This window comes from Podarcis filfolensis, assembly GCF_964270895.1.
Source record: "Podarcis filfolensis genome assembly, chromosome: 8".
Classification (NCBI taxonomy): Eukaryota; Metazoa; Chordata; class Lepidosauria; order Squamata; family Lacertidae; genus Podarcis; species Podarcis filfolensis.
Window position 1 is genome coordinate 71247792 of NC_139611.1, and position 21108 is coordinate 71268899.

Genomic DNA, 21108 nt, shown 5'->3' on the forward strand with positions numbered 1-21108 from the left:
GAGACTTCCAACAGTATGGAATGTGTCTGGAATGTAAACAGATTCCTGTGACTCTAAGCAGCTGCTCAGTGGCAAACAGAAACTAACAGTAGATACAATGGGCATTTGCTGTTTCCTGTTGCTTTCAGTCCACAAATGACATGTAATTGATTGCATTAACCCCCCCATCATTGAATTGTGTTTCCTTTGTGTCCTGCAAGGCTGTGCTTTGGTTTCCAAATGTTTTGGAAGTCAAATGGACTTCCAGAACAGATTCCATTTGGCTTCCAAGGTACGACTGTACAGGGCAGAACAGAAAACGATGGCTTTTTACATCCCTGAGGAACAGGACACCACAGCAGCACACTTGTTTAACATGCCATTTCTGCCTTTCCCCTTTTAGCTGAGCCTCTGTGCTACTCAGGATCAGTCCTGGGGAAGCTGGAGCAGCCTTTGGGCCATGGCAGCTGCGAATCACCTCCCTAATATTCCTCTTCGCTTTTCAAGGGAAGCATCCATTGGCATCAATGGCATAGAATTGTAGAGTTGGAAGGGACCACCAGAGCATAGCTGTCAACTGTCCCTTATTTGGCGGGAAACTCCCTTATCCCAGTGCCGTGTCCCACTGCTGTCCCTTATTGATGATGTCCCTTAAATTTCCTGGGTTTCAAAGGAAGCAGCTCCTCTCCCTCCCTCACTGCCGGCCAGGGAGGAGGGAGGCTCCAACTGTGTTGCTTGGCTGCCTGGCCCACCCCCCTCCAGCCTCCTCTCACCAGCCTTGGCCCCCGGGAGCCCCTTCCTGCCAGGACTGGCGTAAGCCTCAGGCCCTTCCACCGCCATCCTCCTCGCGGCCACCGAACTGAGCATCTCTGCCTGGGGTCTCCCCTCTGCCCGCCGCCACCTCTCCCACTAGGCCGTACTGTGGCTGCGCCACCAATGGACCCGGATGAGATGGGCAGCCTGGCGCGGCCTATGAATTGCTGAGGAGCCTTGAGAGGAGAGCGACGGCAACCATAGAGAGAGGAGGTGGAGGTGCGGGCAGGTGTTCCAAGGGCTAACCATAGAGGGGGAAAGCAGAGGAAGGACCTCAAGCGCTTCTCCCATAGATTTGTAGTGGTAGACTAGCATCTGAGGGTTTACTTCAGGCGCTATTTCCCCCCTCTCTTCCTCCTGCCCCGCCTGATGGAACTGAGAGCTGCAGATGGAGCACAAGAGAAAAGATACAGAACTGCAGCAGCATCTTTGTAGCTTGGACTTCATTTTGCACGAAAAGTGGTTGCTGCTTGTAGTTATTTAATTGCAGTGTTTCATCAACTGGTATCTTGAGCAGCAACCTCTGGAAACAAAGGGCTAAAAACCGGCGCTGCTCTCCCAAATTATCTGGTCCCTTTTAACTTTGTATTTCAGCTGGTTGACTGAAATCCCTTCTTTTGGCTGCTGATCCCTTATTTTCGAGGCTGCTGGTCCCTGATTTTCAAATCTGTAAGTTGACAGCTATGCACCTGAGTCATCTAGTCTAACCCTCTGCAATGCAGGAATCTTTTTGCCCAACGTGGAGCTCGAACCCAACGACTTTGAGATTAAGAGTCGCATGCTCCCTTCGCAATGCAAACAGCAGCGTTGGAGAGAACATCATGGGAGAGAGGGAGGAAGAAAAAGTATAACTTTCCCTCTCCCTTTCCTAAGGTCCCAAAGCTGCAACTGACATGGACAAAAACCTGCATCTCAGCTGCTATGGTCCAAATGACCTCACGTGACATGTGATTCTCAGAGCTGGGCCCTCTGTTGCAAGGTGCTGAGCAGGCTTGGTCTGCTCTCCAAGGGCCACCAGTTCTACCCACTGTTCTGCCTTTCATGATACAAAACAACAACAACACCATAATGAAAAAACTCCTTTCTATCCCCAACCTTGGGCAACAGCGCCCCCTAGCAGAGAAAACCCAGAAGCACACCTTCATATTGACAAAGTTCTGGAGTTCTCCTTCAGGAAGCTGGAGAAGGAACTGGATCAAAGGCAGGTTTGCAGCTTGGACAGCCAAATGCAGAATGGTTTTGCTGCTCTTCAGTTCCTAGAAAAGGGAGGAAACTGTCAGGAGGCCAGATGGGCTGGCCAAGCTTTCTTGGCTAATCACAAAAGAGAGTCTTATCTTTGAACCGTTCTGGGTGGGAGAACATCTGCTTTGCATGCAGACAATCCCAGGTTCAATCCCTGGCACCTCCTGGTAGCACTGGGGGAGAAATTCTAGAGAGCAGCTGCCTGCCAGTGTAGACAATATTGAGTCAGATAAACAAACGGTCTGACTCAGGGTAAGGCACTTTGCCAGTCCTGTTTAGAAGTGCTTCCATAATGTCAGTATGTCATGATGTCAGTGGGAGAGCTTGAAGTGTACACGAGAAATCTAGATTTATGCAATTAAAGTGAATTAAAGCATTGTCTTGCCCTGGTGAAACAAATCCACTTTTTTTAAAAAAAAGACTTTTTGCAGTTAGGAAAGTGATGAGGAAAGTCACCGAAAAGTGTAAGAGGAACAAATGGGAAAACACCAGCAAATGAATAATGCTAATTGTTAAATAAATCAGAAGGAATTTCCAGTAAAGACAGGTTGCAGTCTAACCTCCGTGTAAGCTTTGTGCAAACAATTCAGGGTGAATGCTCAATAAACAGGCCATCTGGAGGATCCCAGAGCACCCTAAGTGGTACACATTGCATGGCCACATTCTTCCCCACCATGGCAAGATCTATTTTTCTATTTTAATTATGGCAACAATAGCCAAATTCTGCAAATGCTTTGCTATGTCTCCTTCTTTTGCTCTCTTTTTGGTTGATGCAGAAGTGGCCACCTTGGTCTCCTGGCCTGGGGAGAAGGAACCCTTCCCCAGAGCCCACCCACCCACCTACCTGGCTCTTGTAGTTGGCCCCGAGTTCGAGGAGCAAGCGAATACAGAGCAGGAAGTTCTGGAGCTGCTGCTGAGACAACGGATCCAAGCTTTGGGACTGGAAGGCAGCATTGTGAGCTATGACAGCGCAATGCAAGGGGGTCAGACCTACCGGAACAGTGCAGAAAGGGATGTCAAAGACTCCACGCATTAGCAGTGTGCAAAATAATATGCATTCACAACTTGAAAATGTTTCTGGGAATACACAGCACTCTCCGATCACCTTACCTTCGAAATTTCTGGCATCGACATTGACTGGGATACCAGTCACCATGACGGCCTGGGAAAGAATCCAGAAGAGATCGTCATTCTGACATGTGCTTAGAACAGATTAAATCCCAACCTAACGAAAGCCCAGCAAGTAGGACCGAGTGGCTCTAACACCTAGCCGCTTCAACAGTATTTGTTGGAAAAGCAGAGGAAAGGGGCAGGAGGATGGCTATAAATATGTACAGTGGTACCTTGGGTTAAGAACTTAATTCGTTAAGGAGGTCCGTTCTTAACCTGAAACTGTTCTTAACCTGAAGCACCACTTTAGCTAATGGGGCCTCCTGCTGCTACCGTGCCGCTTGAGCATCATTTCTGTTCTCATACTGAAGCAAAGTTCTTAACCCGAGGTACTATTTCTGGGTTAGCAGAGTCTGTAACCTGAAGCATATGTAACCCGAGGTACCACTGTAGACCTTTTCCCTGCTGTAGTGACTATTGCATCACAGCTTGTTTCATTGTGTTTTAAAGGCATTGCAAGCTGCCTCAAGAACATCAGTTGGTCGGCAGGCTATAAATACTCCTAAACGAATAAATAGTATTTTATCGGATACCCATTGTCCATGCGTGGAGAGCAAGCAATGGGGAAAGCATTGGACTGCTGTATGTGCTATCGTGCTGCTAACATTTGCAGGAGTATAAAAAGGAACAAATGACGGAAACGCTGCTGCAATTTGAGCTCTGCGATGAGGCAGCGTGAGGCCCAGATCCCACCAACCCCAACTATTGGCCCCGCTGGCTCATGGGAGTTGGAGTTGGTGGCGGCTGGGTGCTATAGTAGAGAGTCAGTGTGGTGTAGTGGTTAAGAGCGGTGGACTCGTAATCTGGTGAACCGGGTTCGCTTCCCTGCTCCTCCATATGCAGCTGCTGGGTGACCTTGGGCCAGTCACACTTCTCTGAAGTCTCCCAGCCCCACTCACCTCACAGAGTGTTTGTTGTGGGGGAGGAAGGGAAAGGAGAATGTTAGCCGCTTTGAGACTCCTTTGGGTAGTGATAAAGCAGGATATCAAATCCAAACTCTTCTTCTTCTTCTGGAGGAACCGCCCGCTGCTGCCCTTGAGCTTTTGCCACCTGAGGCAATTGCCTGACTTTGCCTGATGATAGGGCTGGCATTGCTAGCAGCGATAGGACCATAGACAGCTGCCTTGTACTGAATCAGGCCTGCAGTGACTGCCAGAGGCTCTCCAGGATTCCAGGCAGGGAATATTTCCCACAAGGGCATAGCTCCGGCACCCGGAGCAGTGGGGGCAGGGCGATCTGTGCATGCGGGCGGTGTAGCGAGCTGCCCACGGAGTCCGCCTGGCAGACCCAAGCCCCATGCTGCAATTTCGGGCAGAGCGGGGCCCCGAGCCACTGTGTCACTCCCAGGAGAGACGTGTGGCTTGGGCGTGCTGCCGGCCAGGCCCTGTGGTAAGTGCTGCCCCCCGTGGTGTCCTATTTTGTCACCCCCCTCAAGGATGACACCCGGGGTGGACCACACATCCCCACTTCCTAGGCCCCTGATTTCCCAGCCCTACTGGGAGATGCCTGGGATTGAACCAGAGACCTTCTGCATGCAAGGCAGGTGCTCTACCACTGAGCTATGCCTTTCCCCTGTGGCGCTCCAGGTATTGTTGGGTAGCGACTCCCATCATTCTTAAATGTTGGCCATGCAATAGGGACACTCACCTCAATGACACTGGGCAGCCCATAGGTGGCGCCAAGGTGCAGCACAGTCTGCCCCTTCTGGTCTGCAGCGTTGACGTCTGCTCCCAGCACAATCAGGTCCTTCACGATCCCAGGTTGATTTGCTGCAGCCGCCACTAGCAGGGGAGTCTGGGCACACAGAGAGGAATAGCAGTGAGTGGCTGTGGCTGGGAGTGGCAGAGCTCAGCCTTGCCAGGTGCCTGGTTCTAGGCAGCTATCTACGGCAGCAGTTGATAGGCGACAGGCAGCAGTTGACAGAAGGGAACATTCGCGACTTCAATGCATATACACCAGGCGTGCAAAGCCTGTTTCAGCCTGAGGTCTGCAGTTCCTTTTGGGCAACCTTCTGAGGGCCACATGCCAATGGTGGGAGTGGCCATAGGCAAAAGTGGGCGGAGCAATGCATGCAAATATCACCTTTGTAGTATAGGCTAAGTTTCTGCACACCCATCACCCATCCCAACAAGCAAGAGGCATTAGTGGACTGCAAGGTGTTACAGGGGAGCTGGACAGGAGGCACATTTAGTGAAGAGCAGAGAGATAATAATAATAATAATAATAATTTATTTATTTATTTATTTATTTATTTATTTATACCCCGCCCATCTGGCTGGGTTTCCCCAGCCACTCTGGGTGGCTTCCAACAGAATATTAAAATACAATAATCAATTAAACATTAAAAGCTTCCCTAAACAGAGCTGCCTTCAGATGTCTTGACTTCTCACAGGGAGGGACACTGAGGTCCAGCTCCGAGGGCCTTCTGGCAGTTCCCTCACTGCAAGAAGTGAAGCCACAGGGAACCTGGCAGAGGGCCTTCTCAGTAGTGGTGCCTGCCCTGTGGAATGCCCTCCCATCAGATATCAAGGAAATAAACTACTCTCTGACTTTTAAAAGACTTTTAGAAACTTCCCTAAACAGGACTGCCTTCAGATGTCTTCTAAATGTGAGATAGTTATTTCTTTCTTTGACATTTATTTACTTTTTATCCCTTTATTTTATAAATTGCCTGATGGGTTTTAAAATAGCTGTCACAGCAGGATGTAATATGGAATAACAGAGAACATAAATTGAATTTCTAAACATGTATGAACCAGAAATGAAGTACATATACCGTTAGAATGGCAGAGTAAGTGCATTTGAAAACACACACAAGAAAAGAAATCAGAATAATCAGTGAAAGTCACAACAAATAGGTTGCCTGGATACCTGTAGGAAAGAATAGAGTGATATTCATCTAAGATACTCATAGCAGACCCTCTGAAATGAATGGACATAACTCCATGGACGGGCGTTTGACTGACCTTGGATATATTCCATAGCAAATACGTAGCTTATGAAATAAATTCTAAAAGCTATAGGGCTGTTGCCAATGCTAGTCCTACTTAGAGTAGACACATTCAAATTAATGCGATCAAGCCTATCTTTAGATCCATTAATTTCAGATGAGTATGCTGGATTCAGATGATAAGCAAGGAGATTCTGACTAAACATTAGGAAGAACTTTCTGATGGTAAGAGCTGTTTGACGGTGGAACGGTCTCCCTCAGGAGGTGATGGACTCTCCTTCCTTGGGGGTTTTAAGACAGAAGTTGGGTGGCCATCTGTCAGGGATTCTTCAACTGTTTTTCCTGTATTGCAGGGGGTTGGAATAGATACCTCTCTGGGTCCCTCCCAACCCTACTGTTATGTACTAAGCTTGGATCCTAGAACAATAGGCAGGTAGGATCCTAGAATGCAACAACTGATTGGCTTGCAGGAGAAGACCAATCAGGCTCCTGGAGGAAGTTAATCAGCCTATTAGGCTGGTAGGATCATAGAATGCAACAACTGATTGGCCTGCAGGAGAAGACCAATCAGGCTCCAGGAGGGAAGCAGAATCAGCCAGTCAGACGGGACTCATCGTGTAAATAATGTACAGTCATACCTTGGGTTACGGACGCTTCGGGTTGCGCAATTTCGGGTTGTGCACCGCGCCGAACCCGGAAGTACCAGAACGAGTTACTTCTGGGTTTTGGCGCTTGCGCATGTGCAGAAGCGCTAAATTGCACTTTGTGCATGCGCAGAAGTGCCAAATCGTGAACTGCGTGTGCACAGATGCGGCGCTGCGGGTTGCGAACATGCTTCCCGCATGGATCACGTTCGCAACCCGAGCGTCCACTGTATATAAAAGCCTAAGGTTTGGGGGGAAATTCAATCGCTGTTTTACAAGCTGCGAAAAAGAGCATGAAATCACTGCAGGACTCCGAGTATACTTCACCTACAATTCTATGATTCTATGCGTAGGACTTAGTTGGAGACAACCCTATGAGACAGCTGGAGAAAGATAATCATGTGCCTCCTCCATGCAAGGAGAATTAAGCCCAGGCCTCATCCTCACCTTCCCCCTGTGCTCTTTGACGTCAAGCTGGCCACACTCCCGGAATACCTCAGCGGTAGCATATGCCAGCGGCCGGTGTCCTTTGGCCACATATAGATGCAGAAACCTGAAGAGGAGAGGGGCACGAAATAGTTTAAGAACTTGGCAATTGGCAGACAAGACTCTTCTCCCCTGGCAATGGACTAAGGAGACCCTGGTACTGAGCCCTGCTCAGCCATAGATTTCACATGGGCCAATGGTTCTCCCTCTTTCTCAGAATTAGCCTGCCTCACAGGATTGTTGGGAGGATAAAAGCTGGGGACAGAACCATGTGTAGAAAGGTGGCATCTAAATGTCAAATAAATAAATGTAATAAACATACAATATAACAATCTGAACGTGTATAAGAAACAAATTTTGAAAAAATGACTATAAACAGAAATAGAGTACATTTCACCATAGTGGGGAGGACTGTGCTGAGGCATACTTGCTCAGAGTCACTAAATTGTTCATGGGCAATTTCCCTACTCTCCCTTCTTAGGGTTCTTCGTATTTATTTGTCCAACTAGGGTCATATCCACATGTGATCATACATTTAGAGCACATGCCTTCCCCCAAAGAATCATGGGAACTGCAGTTTACAGCTGTATTTCCCGGTACCCATATCACACTACAACTCCCATGATTCTTTGCGGGAAACCAATTTTTAAAACTGAATGTGACCCTGGGCCAGACAGAGGACTATCTGCTATAAAATAGGACACACAGCCACCTTACTTCGAAGGGGACTGGGATGGTATTCAAAGCGATATCCGGGGGGGGGGGGAGAATCAGTGCCCTCACCACCGGCAACAGACTTACGTGTCTCCATCCTCATCTTGATGTAGCAGAAGAGGCAGTTCTGTGTTCCGGATCTCCGCCCGAGCTTGGGCCAGTTCCCCAGGATCCACTTCCATGGATGAGGCCGGGAAATTCTCCTCAGGAAGGAGGCATGGGTTGTTCATTTCTTGCTGCAGGCAGACGCCCCCAGGAGCGGGGAAGAGGTCCAAAGGCCCCGTTTCAGAGACTGCCGTCTGTGTGGAAGAAACCATGGTAAAGAAGCATTGCAATATTACCAATCTTTCCCCCCCAGATATACGCCAGGGTTGTCAATGTGGGCACATATATGTTCAGAGAGGCGTTCCCTGGCATTTCCAGGGCCCCCTCCTCCCACCAAAATTAGGCTTGGGAACAGCTTCTGACTCTGAACCGCCCTGGGGCAAGCATTCCACAAATGGGGAATGGCGGTACATTCCCAAGGATTTCCTTGGAACAGGAAAACTGCTGTTTAAAAAACAGATTAAGATGATAGTGTTATGTATTGAAGTTCTCACCCTGGCCACCAGGGGTATTGTGTATATAGTTTTCACTCAGGTCCACGTTAAGTTAATTTAGGCGGGAAACCCTGGGTCGTCGTTGTTACAATGTTGACAGCCAGCTGCCTATAAAAGCAGGCCGGCTGAGCTATTTGCAGTTCAGTTCAGTTCCAGCTTACTTATAAAGAACTACTTAGAGAAATCTCTGTGTCGTCTGCTACGTCCACCCACAATCTAATAGATAGCATGAGACCTTTCCTTGTCTCCAGTTTGAGCCACTCCTCACCCACGCACATCCCCTCATAATTCCACATTCACCTCATAATCCACCGCTGACGCCATCTTGGAACCGTACACTGCCTCGGTGGTACTAGGTCCTGCAGGCCCATAAACACTGGCATCCAAAGAAGTAAAGGGGTTGATGATGCCATACTGGGGCCCTGGATGTGGAAGGAGGTAGTTCTTGGTGGGGTCCACTGGCTGGTAGTGGCAGTCGGCAGGGAAGGCCGCTTGGCTTGAGGTGTCTGGCTGCCAGGTGGGAAAGGCCGCGACCGGGTACTCGGGAGCAGCTGTCTGTCCTGGAGTAGGTCCTCTTCCCTCAGCTGCTCTGGGGGGCTCTAGGAAGAGGGACTCAGGTGAGCAAAGAATACAGAAGCAGAAAAAAAGCCCTGCTGGATCAGGCCAGTGGTCTCTCTAGCCCAGCATCCTGTTCTTACTGGGGCCAACCAGATGCCCATGCGAAGCCCAAAAGCAGGACCCGAGCTCAAGACCACCTCTCCCTTCCTGTGGTTTCCAGCAACTGGGACACAGAAGCATACTGCCTCCACCAGTGCAGACAGAACGTTAGTAGCCATTTCAGGCGCACCGACTCTATGGGGGAAGAAAAGCATCCCAGTGTGTCCCTATCCACTCACCTGTTCGGTTGGCTTCGAAAACTCCCGGGGGTACCTGCAGAGGAAGAGTAAAAAAAGAGGATCAGTAATGAGCCTGGTAAAGGTAATAAAGCGGTTGTGTCTGGACCAGTGTGGTGTAGTGGTTAAGAGCGGTGGACTTGTAATCTGGTGAATCGGGTTCGCTTCCCTGCTCCTCCACATGCAGCTGCTGGGTGACCTTGGACTTCTCTGAAGTCTCTCAGCCTCATTCACCTCAAGAGTGTTTGTTGTGGGGGAGGAAGGGAAAGGAGATGGTTAGCCGCTTTGAGGCTCCTTAGGGTAGTGATAAAACGGGATATCAAATCCAAATCCAAACATGCTATGGTCGTCACCCTAGACTAGGCTGCCCCTTAATCTGACCCCAAATGTTCATTCGTATGGTCCCCAATTCATAACGTAGGAAGAAGCCACCTTCTGCTGAGTCAGAACAATGGTCCATCTACCCTCATGGACGATGGACCAATGTTCTGATTCAGCAGAAGGTAACTTCTTCACATGTTATGAATTGGGGAGCACGTGAATGAACATTTGGGGTACGTTCTACCCTATGTGGTGGACCTGTAAAAGGGTTGGGGGAAAAATGTTTAAAAGTACTTTTCAAAAACAAACAGACCAGAGTCCTTTTTGTTGGGGATAATTCAGATGAAAATTCCCAGGTGTCAAAAAAGATTATTTATGTATGCCTCTTCTGTGGTCTGTGTTTTGTTAGCCCCAAAATGGAAAACGAGCGAAGTCCCAGCTAAAGAAAAATGGCACCTTAAACTGATAGGACATAGAATCATAGAATCTTAGAGTTGGAAGAGACCACAAGGGCCATCGAGTCCAACCCCCTGCCAAGCAGGAAACACCATCAGAGCACTCCTGACATATGGTTGTCAAGCCTCTGCTTAAAAACCTCCAAAGAAGGAGACTCCACTACACTCCTTGGCAGCAAATTCCACTGTCGAACAGCTCTTACTGTCAGGAAGTTCTTCCTAATGTTTAGGTGGAATCTTCTTTCTTGTAGTTTGGATCCATTGCTCCGTGTCTGCTTCTCTGGAGCAGCAGAAAACAACCTTTCTCCCTCCTCTATGTGACATCCTTTTATATATTTGAACATGGCTATCATATCACCCCTTAACCTCCTCTTCTCCAGGCTAAACATGCCCAGCTCCCTTAGCTGTTCCTCATAAGGCATCGTTTCCAGGCCTTTGACCATTTTGGTTGCCCTCCTCTGGACACGTTCCAGTTTGTCAGTGTCCTTCTTGAACTGTGGTGCCCAGAACTGGACACAGTACTCCAGGTGAGGTCTGACCAGAGCAGAATACAGTGGCATTATTACTTCCCTTGATCTAGATGCTATACTCCTATTGATGCAGCCCAGAATTGCACTGGCTTTTTTAGCTGCCGCGTCACACTGTTGGCTCATGTCAAGTTTGTGGTCAACCAAGACTCCTAGATCCTTTTCACATGTACTGCTCTCAAGCCAGGTGTCACCCATCTTGTATTTGTGCCTCTCATTTTTTTTGCCCAAGTGCAATACTTTACATTTCTCCCTGTTAAAATTCATCTTGTTTGTTTTGGCCCAGTTCTCTAATCTATATAGAATAAGAGAACAAGAAAAACATACGTTTAAAGAAGATTGGGAAATGTTTATTGAATATATGGTGGGAAATTGTGTATATTTGAAAACACGGGCAGCATTAAGATAAATTCAACAGTGTAAATAAGTTTAGGTGGATGTAATAATGGAACACTGAATGGTTTAATTTATATAAAATATGCAGGGATTTATGCTATGCAAAATGAACCAAGGAAAGAGAAGAGGTAAAGTCATTGATATTTTAAGGTTGTTTAAATGAATATTCTAAAATGTATAACAGAAAATTTAATAAAAATTATGGGGGGGGGGGGCGGGGGAGAACATTGGTCCGTCTAACTCCACTGACTGGCTGCTGCTCTCCAGGGTTTCAGGCAGGATCTTCCCCCAGCCCAACCTGGAAATGCTGGGGATTTTATTTGGGATTGAACCCTGGGCCTTCTGCATGCAAGACAGAAGCTCTAACACAAGGCTAGAGCCCTCGTCTCAAAGAATGCAAACCAGGTGCAGCTAGCCTAGGTGACGGACCCTAACTTAGAAGGCTGAGACAAATTCATTGGACGAGAAGGCTGCCAACAGGTACCAGTCATGATGGCCACATGGAACCTCTTGTTAGAATTCCTGCTCCGTGATTGCAGTCATGGGATTGTTGTCTATCACATAACGGTGTATGTTTTGACTCCACAAAGTGGGAAGTGACGGAGACAGGATGTTTGTGTTACTGTGTTCTGTGAAGTGGGGCTATTGTCCTTTGTTCTTTTTCTCTTTGCTGTCTGATGCTAGAGAGAGAGAAGGAGCCATGTTGCAGTGCTCCATGTGTGTTTATATGTAAATAAAGTAGATTAGCCAAAATGCTGAGTTGCTGAGGTCTGTCACGCGAACTGCAAAGACTCTGTAGATCCCTAAGTGTGCTGATGTCTGTTGGCATCGGTCGCTGTGATGCTCGGGCTGAAGAAAGCTTTTGAAACTCCCGAACGATCGACCAGGAGGGAGAGAACATGCCAGTCGGGCATGTGTCTCTGCCAGGGTCCTACTTGAGTGTAGGCCAGGCTCCTGACACCTCTATGCTCAGAAGCAACAGCCACTGAATGCCCGTTGTGTGGAGCAATAGCAGCAGGAAAGGGCTGCTGCCTTGCTGTCCTGCTTGGGAGTCTCCTGGAGACATCTAGCTGGAAGGGGCTGCTGGAAGCAAGGAACAATTGCAACTGGTTTCAGCGGATGACTCACCTGGGGTCCAGTGCTGTGGCCAAGGACCATCTGCTGTTGCCTTTTTTGTTCCAGTAATTCCCGCACAGTCTGGGGTGCTAAACTGCTGCGTGGAACTTTGCAACCTGAAAGCAGAGAGAGCAAATGGGGTTGTCAGGATTGAGAGGAGGACAGCTCTAGCCTGGGATCAGATCATTTCCTAAAAGCATGCACACATCCCACCTTCAGAGTGTCTATTTCAAGGGTAGGCAACCTAAGGCCCGGAGGCCGGATGCAGCCCAATTGCCTTCTCAATCCGGCCAGAGAATGGTCTGGGAATCAGCGTGTTTTTACATGAGTAGAATGTGTCCTTTTATTTAAAATGCATCTCTGGGTTATTTGTGGGGCATAGGAATTCGTTCATCCCCCCCCAAAAAAATATAGTCCGGCCCAGCACATGGTCTGAGGCATAGTGGACCAGCCCATGGCTGAAAAAGGTTGCTGACCCCTGGTCTATTTCATCAGTGGGGAAGCTGCAGCCTAGTTAGCCCCACCAGGCCTGACTATTTGGCACATGGGCCCATTTTTGCCAAGCCATACTGACGTGCCCCACTAGGGCATGTTGAAATTTCAAAAAACGAAGGGTGCTAAAACATTGTAACATGTAACATTTTGGGGATTCAAAATATATTTTGCTTAAATTAATATAATTTAGTTTGGCTTGGTAAGGAAAAGGTGTGTAAAATTGCATAGAAATCATGAAAAATGATTTGTCAAGTTAAATTACATTCCTATTATTCTTATTGTTAAGCATTACCTGACATTTTCAGAAAACAAAATTGAAATTCTTTGCTTTCCCGAAAGCCTCATGTGCTTCTTCATCAAAAGTAGACTTTTAAGCTAAATGTGGTCCAGTCACAAAAAAGAATAACAGCTCTGAATTTCTCACACCCCAAAACTTATTTGTAAGACCTGTTACTGAAGAAATTGGAAAAAATTAAGTTTCAGCAACGAAAATGGAACTCCCTACTGCACCAAGATGGTTGGACAGTGTTCTTGAAGCTACAAACATGAGCCTGACCAAACTGCGGGAGGCGGTGGAAGACAGAAGTGCCTGGTGTGCTCTGGTCAATGGGGTCACGAAGAGTCGGACACGACTAAACAACTAAACAACACAACTGCACCACTCTTGGTATAACATATGATATCAGTCAGGTGTAGGGGAGGTAAAGCTGCAAATTCCTACTGAAAATGGGGTTTGAAGGCCCTGCCAATCACCTGAATGTTGGCTCTTTCAAAGCCCTGTGCAGAGGATGTCAGGTGATTGACAGGTAGGTGACCACACCTGTCAAAGTTGGCCTGACTGGGGATGAGGAAGCTAAGAATTATGATCTACTAATCCAATCCATTTTCCCATCTCTGGTCTACTTGAAAACAGACCCACAGCAAAGCTTCCCTGCTTGCAGAAAGCTAACCTGTCAAGAAAAGGATCAGCATCTTCTTTGTGATGCAACAACTTCCTTGCAACAAAGTCTAAAAGGAAAGTTAAATGGCATACGTACCCCAGAATTGTTTATAGTCTGCACCTAGCAAAACTGCACCCAGCTAGCACAAACCTTGCACTGAGAAAAGCTGATATCTGCACTTCTTGCAGAAAAGATGGTGAACATTTTCAGACCAGCACATCTCGAATTATTTTGCCACTTTCTGCTTCCACTGCATATTGCAGGGCAAGGTAGCTCTACCCTGCAACTAACAGAAATCCTATTTTGGGCTTAGTGCTAATTACTGCATTTTCACATTGCAACTGCAGAATTCTCACACTGCTCTGATTCCACTATTTCAGCATGTCAGGGGCAGAGATGTGTGAATAATATGTCAATGCCTATTTCTCTCCATTTCTCACTTGTCCAATCTGAAGTTCACTTTTCCACATTTCTACATCGGCCTGCATTATTTTTAAAAAAGCTCATGAAAATTCATCAGCTTTTCAGTGTGAATTTTTCCAACAAACAAAATTTCAGTATCTAATTTTGCCTACTACACACATTTCTTGCAAGTCAGTTTCCCTTAATATAATACATTTGCATATGTTATTTCACAAATTTATGCATTTTTACATGCACTTTACCACAGTATATGCTTTTTGTACATACCATATTTTTCCATGTATAAGACAATGTTCTCTGCTAAAAAAAATAGCCAAAAATTAGGGGTTCGGGCTCTGATGCAGGTGGCCTGGGCTTGGGTTTGGGTTCAGGCTCTGGCCAAATTTCTTAATTTTGGGCTCCAAAAACTAGGGGTTGTCTTATACATGGGGGTATCTTATACACGGAAAAATATGCTATTACTTGGCTGGAGAACAGCATTGCAAAATTCGGAGAAGTGTGGATTTTGAAAGACAGCGGTGCTTCGATTTGCATATTGCTTCGGAAAGTGTGAATTAGGCAGGTTCTCCTTTAAATGTGAACTGAATCAAATTTCTCCCCCTTCCCTAGTCAGAGGTTGGGAACCTGTGGCCCTCCAGATAATATAAGACTACAACTCCCACAATCCTTTGCTCACAGGGGAAGCCATGACTTTTTAAAGCCTAGTGCTTTGAATGCATGGTGGGAATGTGCTCTTGAGACTGGTCTGGCTTCCTCATCCATTCTGTTGGAAATTGTAGCTCTGTGAGGGGAATAGGGTTTTTCCAGTACTCTTAATGAACTACGGCTCCCAGAATCCTTTGGGGGAAGTCATGATTTGTTTGTAGGATTAGACAATGATGGCTGTCCAATGAGCATTCATTCTGATTTGTTTGCAGGGAGGTTAGATGACATTACATCAACGAAAGTGTTATCTCACACCTCCCAGGGCATTTCCCCATCACTTTCCTTTCTGTTTTTATATATAAAAAACCCTGATCTTTTGGGGAAGCAGTTTTCTTGCACAATTCAACTACAATTGCACAACCTGAAATTGCTAGTACGTGCTTGAATCCCATTCAAGAATAGCAACAGTCCGGAAGTGCCCTTGAAATATTTGCTTTATTCATCAACGTAAAGATGCAGAGTACGTCAAAGCAAAAGTAGATATTCCTATGAAGCAGATCCTTCAAAGACTGTCCGTTTCAGCTTTCCAGAAATTCTTGCATGTGGTGTCTCTGTCTGTCTGTCTGTCACCTATACACATGGCCATTGTCCTTACCAACCAGCCAGCTCCCCTATCTCACAAGCATAGCTGCCTCATCAGTGAGGCACCACCTCCTCCAAACTCCAGTTTCTCATTCAAAAATGGAGAGAGGTTTCTAGCTACCCGGAGAGCATGTCATACAGCCCATTGAAAAAAAGACCAGCAAACCATTCTGGGCTGTTACCAGCAATCTAACAAAGGAACAGTGGATCTGCAGTGCCAGTAACAATATATTCCAGACCCAAGCCTTGACAGCAAATTAATCTTTCCTCCAGGCAACCTGTATATTCAACATTCACCCTCATTTCGCTAGCACAAAACTTGCAATGCGGCTAGAATGCTGGGTCTTTTTTGAGCATTTGCTCTGACTTGTTTATGGGATGGACAACGAGTATTTATCCTGCATTCATCTTGATTTGTTTCTGGGGTCTTCAGACGTCTTCCTGTTATTCATTATTTCACCTCACACTTTTCAGTGCATGTTCTCCCTTCCCAAAGTGCAAAATATATGTTGTTTTTTTTAAAAAACCAGATTAATGCACCAGGACATTTGTAATTACAAACTCCCCACCCCCTGATCAATGGAGCACTTGATAATTGCTGAGGGTCTTAGTGGAACATTTCTGCCCATTGTAGCAATTTCAGAGTGCTGTGTGATTTTTAATTGCATTTCTATTGTTTCTTTTCTTTTGTATGTGCTGTATTTGACTGCATTACAATCTGAATTCCCCTGAATTCAAAATACAACGCTGTAAAATGTGACATAGGGAACGGTGAAGCAGTTAAAAACCATAGGGCGATAAGGAAACAATAAAAAGGTAATTAAGGATCAATATAAGAAATAAAAGAAGCAATAAAAATACAGTTAAAAATCAAGGCGGATCTTTAATGGGGAAACATGAATGAAGTCCGCAGACCTCAGTTTGAGAAGCCTTGTGCTCGGGCGACAGAGCGATTTGATCCAATTTTTTATTACAGAGATCTAAAGTTCCAGTACATGCTCGGGTTCCTCCTGCAAAATACTGACAGTCTCGGAAGGCCCCTCTTAAATTCCCGAGCGCTCCTGTGACATGATTCAGAGTTTGCCCTGCCAGCTACAGGGGCAAGGCTGCTGGCAGAAAATAACAGCTCTGTGCTGCTCATGAATCCTGCTTTGTTTTTTTTTAAATGGTATTTATTAAAGTTTCAGAAAAAATTACAAAAATAAGAAAAGGAAAAAAAAAAGAAGCAACAAAAAATACATAATACAGAAAAATAAAAACAATTAAAAACAAATCCATCTTTCCATATCTTGTCTTTCATTTACTTGTTTCCCTGACCTCCTCACACCTCCCTTTTTTGTATTCCAGTTCAGTTAGTTAATTCAGCAAATCCTTTCCCTCTTTATTTTTATCTTAATCCTTTATCTTGATATATTATAACTTTACATTCTTACTTGTTAACAATCTATTTTTGCATACTCCTTTGTAGCATTACTGCTAAAACCAGTTAACTTCATTCCAACATCATTCTAACATTCAATAATTTATACATCCTATCCATCTTTCACCATATTCTGTTATTCAATTTGCCTTACTTTATCTAACCTTATCTTACCATAAAATACCTTAAAACTTAAAAACTTAATGCTTACTTATACATAACTCCTTATATCATTTCTACTAAAGCCAGATAATTTCGTTCCAACATTCTCCCTAATATTAATTAATTTTACACTAATTCCCAAAATAAGAATTTTTCTTTATAAACTCTTCCAATTTTCATCCTTCCTGGTCTCGGGTTATGTCAGTCCTTACTATCCATTCCATCTAGTCCATCAACCTGGTAGTCTTATGTCCGAGGCCCTTAAATCTCTTCCATGCCCCTTCTGCGGATCTTCTTCTTCTTGTTTATATTTGCACTTTTCCTTGCCTTTTGTTGGTCTCTTTCTTAGTTTCTTTCCTTTCTCATTGAGGAGTAGGTCTCCGGGGGATTTCCGCCCATACTTATCTCCATCTCCCCTCGTCAGACCCATCCATTCCCCACAGTCCCACTCCCCACAGCCATCAATATAATCCAGAAGATCTTTATTTTATTTTATTTTTAAATAATTTTTATTAACTGGCCAATCACATCAAATTAAATCACATCACATAAATTCCAAATTACAAAGCCAATTTTTTAAATTTTGTTGGGGGAACCCATACTTCAAGATCCAAAGGGGGATTCAAATCATCTTCTTATTACTGCGTTAGTGTCCAAATCAGTCCCAATCAGTCCAGACAAAGTTCATAATTCTATCCAGTCTTATCTTGGTGTTTCCACATCATATCTTGTTCATATAATTTCTCTTTTTCTTTTACGATCTCTTCTGTTAGTCTCCTTAAGCCGATAAGCAAATATAATAATCCTGTGTGAATTTCCCGTTCTTCCAATCTAAGTCCAGATGGTTTCCATATATCTCCTTCGTAGATAACATCACTCTTTCCATCATAAATCAGGCATTTTTCGCTCTTAAATCCCACAGAGGAGTTTATCCACGATATGTAAACAGCACTATTTCTCTCTTTCTCCTCCCAGACCCAAGAGCTCCAACAATGCCTCCCAAGATGGCGACGGCATTTTTAACTGCGTCATTCCAAAACTCTTAACTTTCCAGCTTCGTCTTGAAACATTGCTTTGGTTCGAAAGTTTATCTCCACACAGCCTTAAATCACAGCTTAAGTCCTTAAAGTTCTGACTTATTAGGGGAGGGGATTCTTGTTAAATCACGTAAAAAGGAATGGAAGGTTTTTCCCCCCTCCCCCCTCAGTCATTTGCAATACCGTATCTTGTCGTATCTTCTCATATTTTATTCTTGCCTTGTTATCAGAGATCTCTTCTGTCAGCAGTCTTTACTCCCCCTTTTTCCTTGAAGTATGTGCAATTTATCTCGTCCAAATTGTTTCTTTTGAAGATTCTTGCAAACTAGAGGCGCGGATCAGAGACGGCATCAAGGAGTGCCGGAATCCCACAGGAGGGCTTTGTGCCTAGTGCCCCCACCCCCACAAATTCGGGGGTGGTATAGGGCACAGCAGGCAAGGGCCGTCCCCCCCATAATCCTGGGGGGGTTAAGGAGGCTAATTACCCCCATCATAGCCTCCAAATTACCTCGTGTGGGTCGGAGAGATGTTATTGTCAGCCATCTTCCGATGCGCCACCTAGTGGCCCCCCTAATCCAGAAGATCTTTAACAGCATATTTCAAAATCTCTCTAAAGTTAAGAGCCTCCTCAGCTTCAGACTCCCTCTGGCCCATTCCAAGATCATTCTTCCAAAACAGCGGCTTATGCTCCTGCAGGGCCTCGGGTCTCTCCATTTGTATTGCTTGAGGTACCACTGTAACTTCCTCCATTATTATCTGCCCTTGCATTTGCCCAGTCAAACCAGTTTCCTGGATTGGTCCCTGTATGATTTCTATGTCAGCATTCCCTATTTGTCCACATTCACTGATTACAACAGTCATCAAATCCAACTTCTCATTCATCAAATCCACCTTCTCATGCAGCTGCTCCAACAAAGCACTTGTCTTGCAAAAAGCAAGCACCAGGACTTCTTCCAAATACATTTTTATTCAAGGTCACAGTCTGGTCCCACAATGTTAATCTCACAGCTGTGAAGTCCCCAAGTAAACTGCAGCAGCAATTTGACAAGCTCCCTCTAGAGGATACAATTTCTATTTGTGTCCATCTTTTTAAAGCATGTCTAACAAAAGAAAGTTACTTTCAATTTTCAAATATTTTGTTTCTTTATAATGCAAAAGGCAACATTGAAATCAATTTGTTTCTCCTTTCTTTTCTTTCTTTCTTTTTTTTTTTTTTTACTATCTGTCAAAATGTTCCGTTCACAGTCAATGGACGTCTCCGATAATTTCTGCCTCTGACACCCCGTTCCCAGGGTTGAGATGGTGGAAACTTATTTTCCTTTGCTCCCTCTCCTGCAGGCTTGAACAGTTAAATTCCCCCCCCCTTTTCTCCTGCTTCCAAGGGGGTTTTAGTGGTTATAAATGAAGGAAATTTCGACCTTTGTAAAACAACTTTCCAGGCTATTAGCTTACAAGGTTTTTGCTTCTGTCTATTTACAAAAAGCGGAAGGCAGACTTCCTGTTTTGAACCTTCCCGCTTCGGTACCAAATTAGGATATTTCTTGATCCAATTTTCCGTTTCTACTCATGGGTACTTATTTAGAGTCCAATTGTCAACAGGAAAAAGTCAGCGCTCTCCGGCAATGGCAATGCGGCTTCCCTCCGTGAAAATAGCAGTCCGTTCGCAGCACCGCGCCGCTCACCCTACTTCGCTCTGGAGCCCCAAAATGGGGTTCCCCGCGAGTAGGGGAGGCGCTCCTGGTGCTCTGCCGAACCCCACGTTCCCAGGCTTCTTCCACCTGGGATTTCTAGCGGGTCCCCACCTTCGCCGCGGCAGGTAGACCCAGTTTCCACGGAGCCAGTTCCTCCGGTTGGAGGAACTCCGCCATTCGCCAATGGCGCTAACCCAGAAGTCCTCATGAATCCTGCTTTGACCCAACCTCGGCCTTTCATCTCCGTCATTTGTGGTTTCCCTTCTCGACGCACAAGGGTTATTTTCCAGAGCAGGTGATGCTCAAACGCAGATATTGTGGCCATCCCACACCTCCCCAGTCCCTTGTTAAAAGCCTTCTGAGAGCAATGTGAGGAGGAGGGGAATGGCAGGCAGCATGTCAGCTCAAAGGCATGTGCTGTGGTTGTTGTCCTGGCTGCCGGTGTAAAAAACAAGGCAACTTGCAGCGCCGTCGCTTCCGTTGACGGAAGGCATGACACTGTGAAGGAAATGATGTGGAAGAAAAACTCAGCCGGCAAGAGCTGCTGGTCAGAGCTATTCCTCCACTCGACTACATTTCCTTTCTGGATCCTGTGACCTAAACCTGCAAGGTTCAGGGTGAGTCCCCTGGTGCAGATGCAAGTGTGTAAGTCAAAGGAGTGCTCTCCTCTTATTGCTGGACTCCAGCCCTCACCAGCCTCAGCCAGCATGACCCATGGCCAAGGACGATGGGAATTGTAGTCTACAGGGGTGGTGTAGGGTTAGAGCATTGGATTAGAGATAACACTTAATGCTGGGCGGAGGAAACAGACTGCCTTTGTAATTTTATTATAGAGAGAGTACAGAGAAGAACAGTGCAAGGCAGGCATTGGGAAATTTGAATCAGGGGTGCAGGCAGTGTTTCGGCACTTCAAATCCCTGTGGGTGGAAGAAGTTACTGTTCTGATCTTTCCCATGCTGCAGCGCCACCTTTGTAATGGTCAGAGCAGGTACTGCAGATCCAGGATTCCGTCCCTAGTCTGAACAGTATGTCTTGCCCATGTCCAATTTGGATTCTCTCTGTTTCTCAATTTTCCAACCTAAAGTTCTTTTCTCCACATTTCCACATCAGTTTATGTGGTTCTTTTTTTTTTTAAGGGTTCAGGAAAATTCATCAGTATTTTAGCACAAATTTCCTCTAATATGCACGTTTGTATGCAAATTTTGCCTAAGATAAGCATTTCCCCCCCAATCTCCCATAATTAATGCATTTTTTCTATGTTATTATCACAAATACATGCATTTTTAAAATACAAACTTTACCTTAGTATATGCATTCATGTACACATGACTTGGCTGGAGAACTACA

At 45.7% G+C, this 21108-nt stretch overlaps 1 protein-coding gene across 1 annotated transcript in view; it reads right to left on the reverse strand.

Annotated features, from left to right (window-relative positions):
- Nucleotides 1–21108, reverse strand: part of NFKBID (NFKB inhibitor delta) — a gene marked incomplete at its 5' end in the record, with an annotated part of 31755 nt that overhangs the window by 2136 nt on the left and 8511 nt on the right. The window contains 9 exons of the mRNA XM_083625852.1: nucleotides 1932–2048; nucleotides 2879–3024; nucleotides 3145–3196; nucleotides 4852–4998; nucleotides 7246–7351; nucleotides 8086–8297; nucleotides 8898–9196; nucleotides 9494–9527; nucleotides 12318–12421. Of these exons, the coding sequence (XP_083481978.1) occupies nucleotides 1932–2048; nucleotides 2879–3024; nucleotides 3145–3196; nucleotides 4852–4998; nucleotides 7246–7351; nucleotides 8086–8297; nucleotides 8898–9196; nucleotides 9494–9527; nucleotides 12318–12421 (1217 nt within the window). The remainder of the gene's footprint in view (nucleotides 1–1931; nucleotides 2049–2878; nucleotides 3025–3144; nucleotides 3197–4851; nucleotides 4999–7245; nucleotides 7352–8085; nucleotides 8298–8897; nucleotides 9197–9493; nucleotides 9528–12317; nucleotides 12422–21108) is intronic.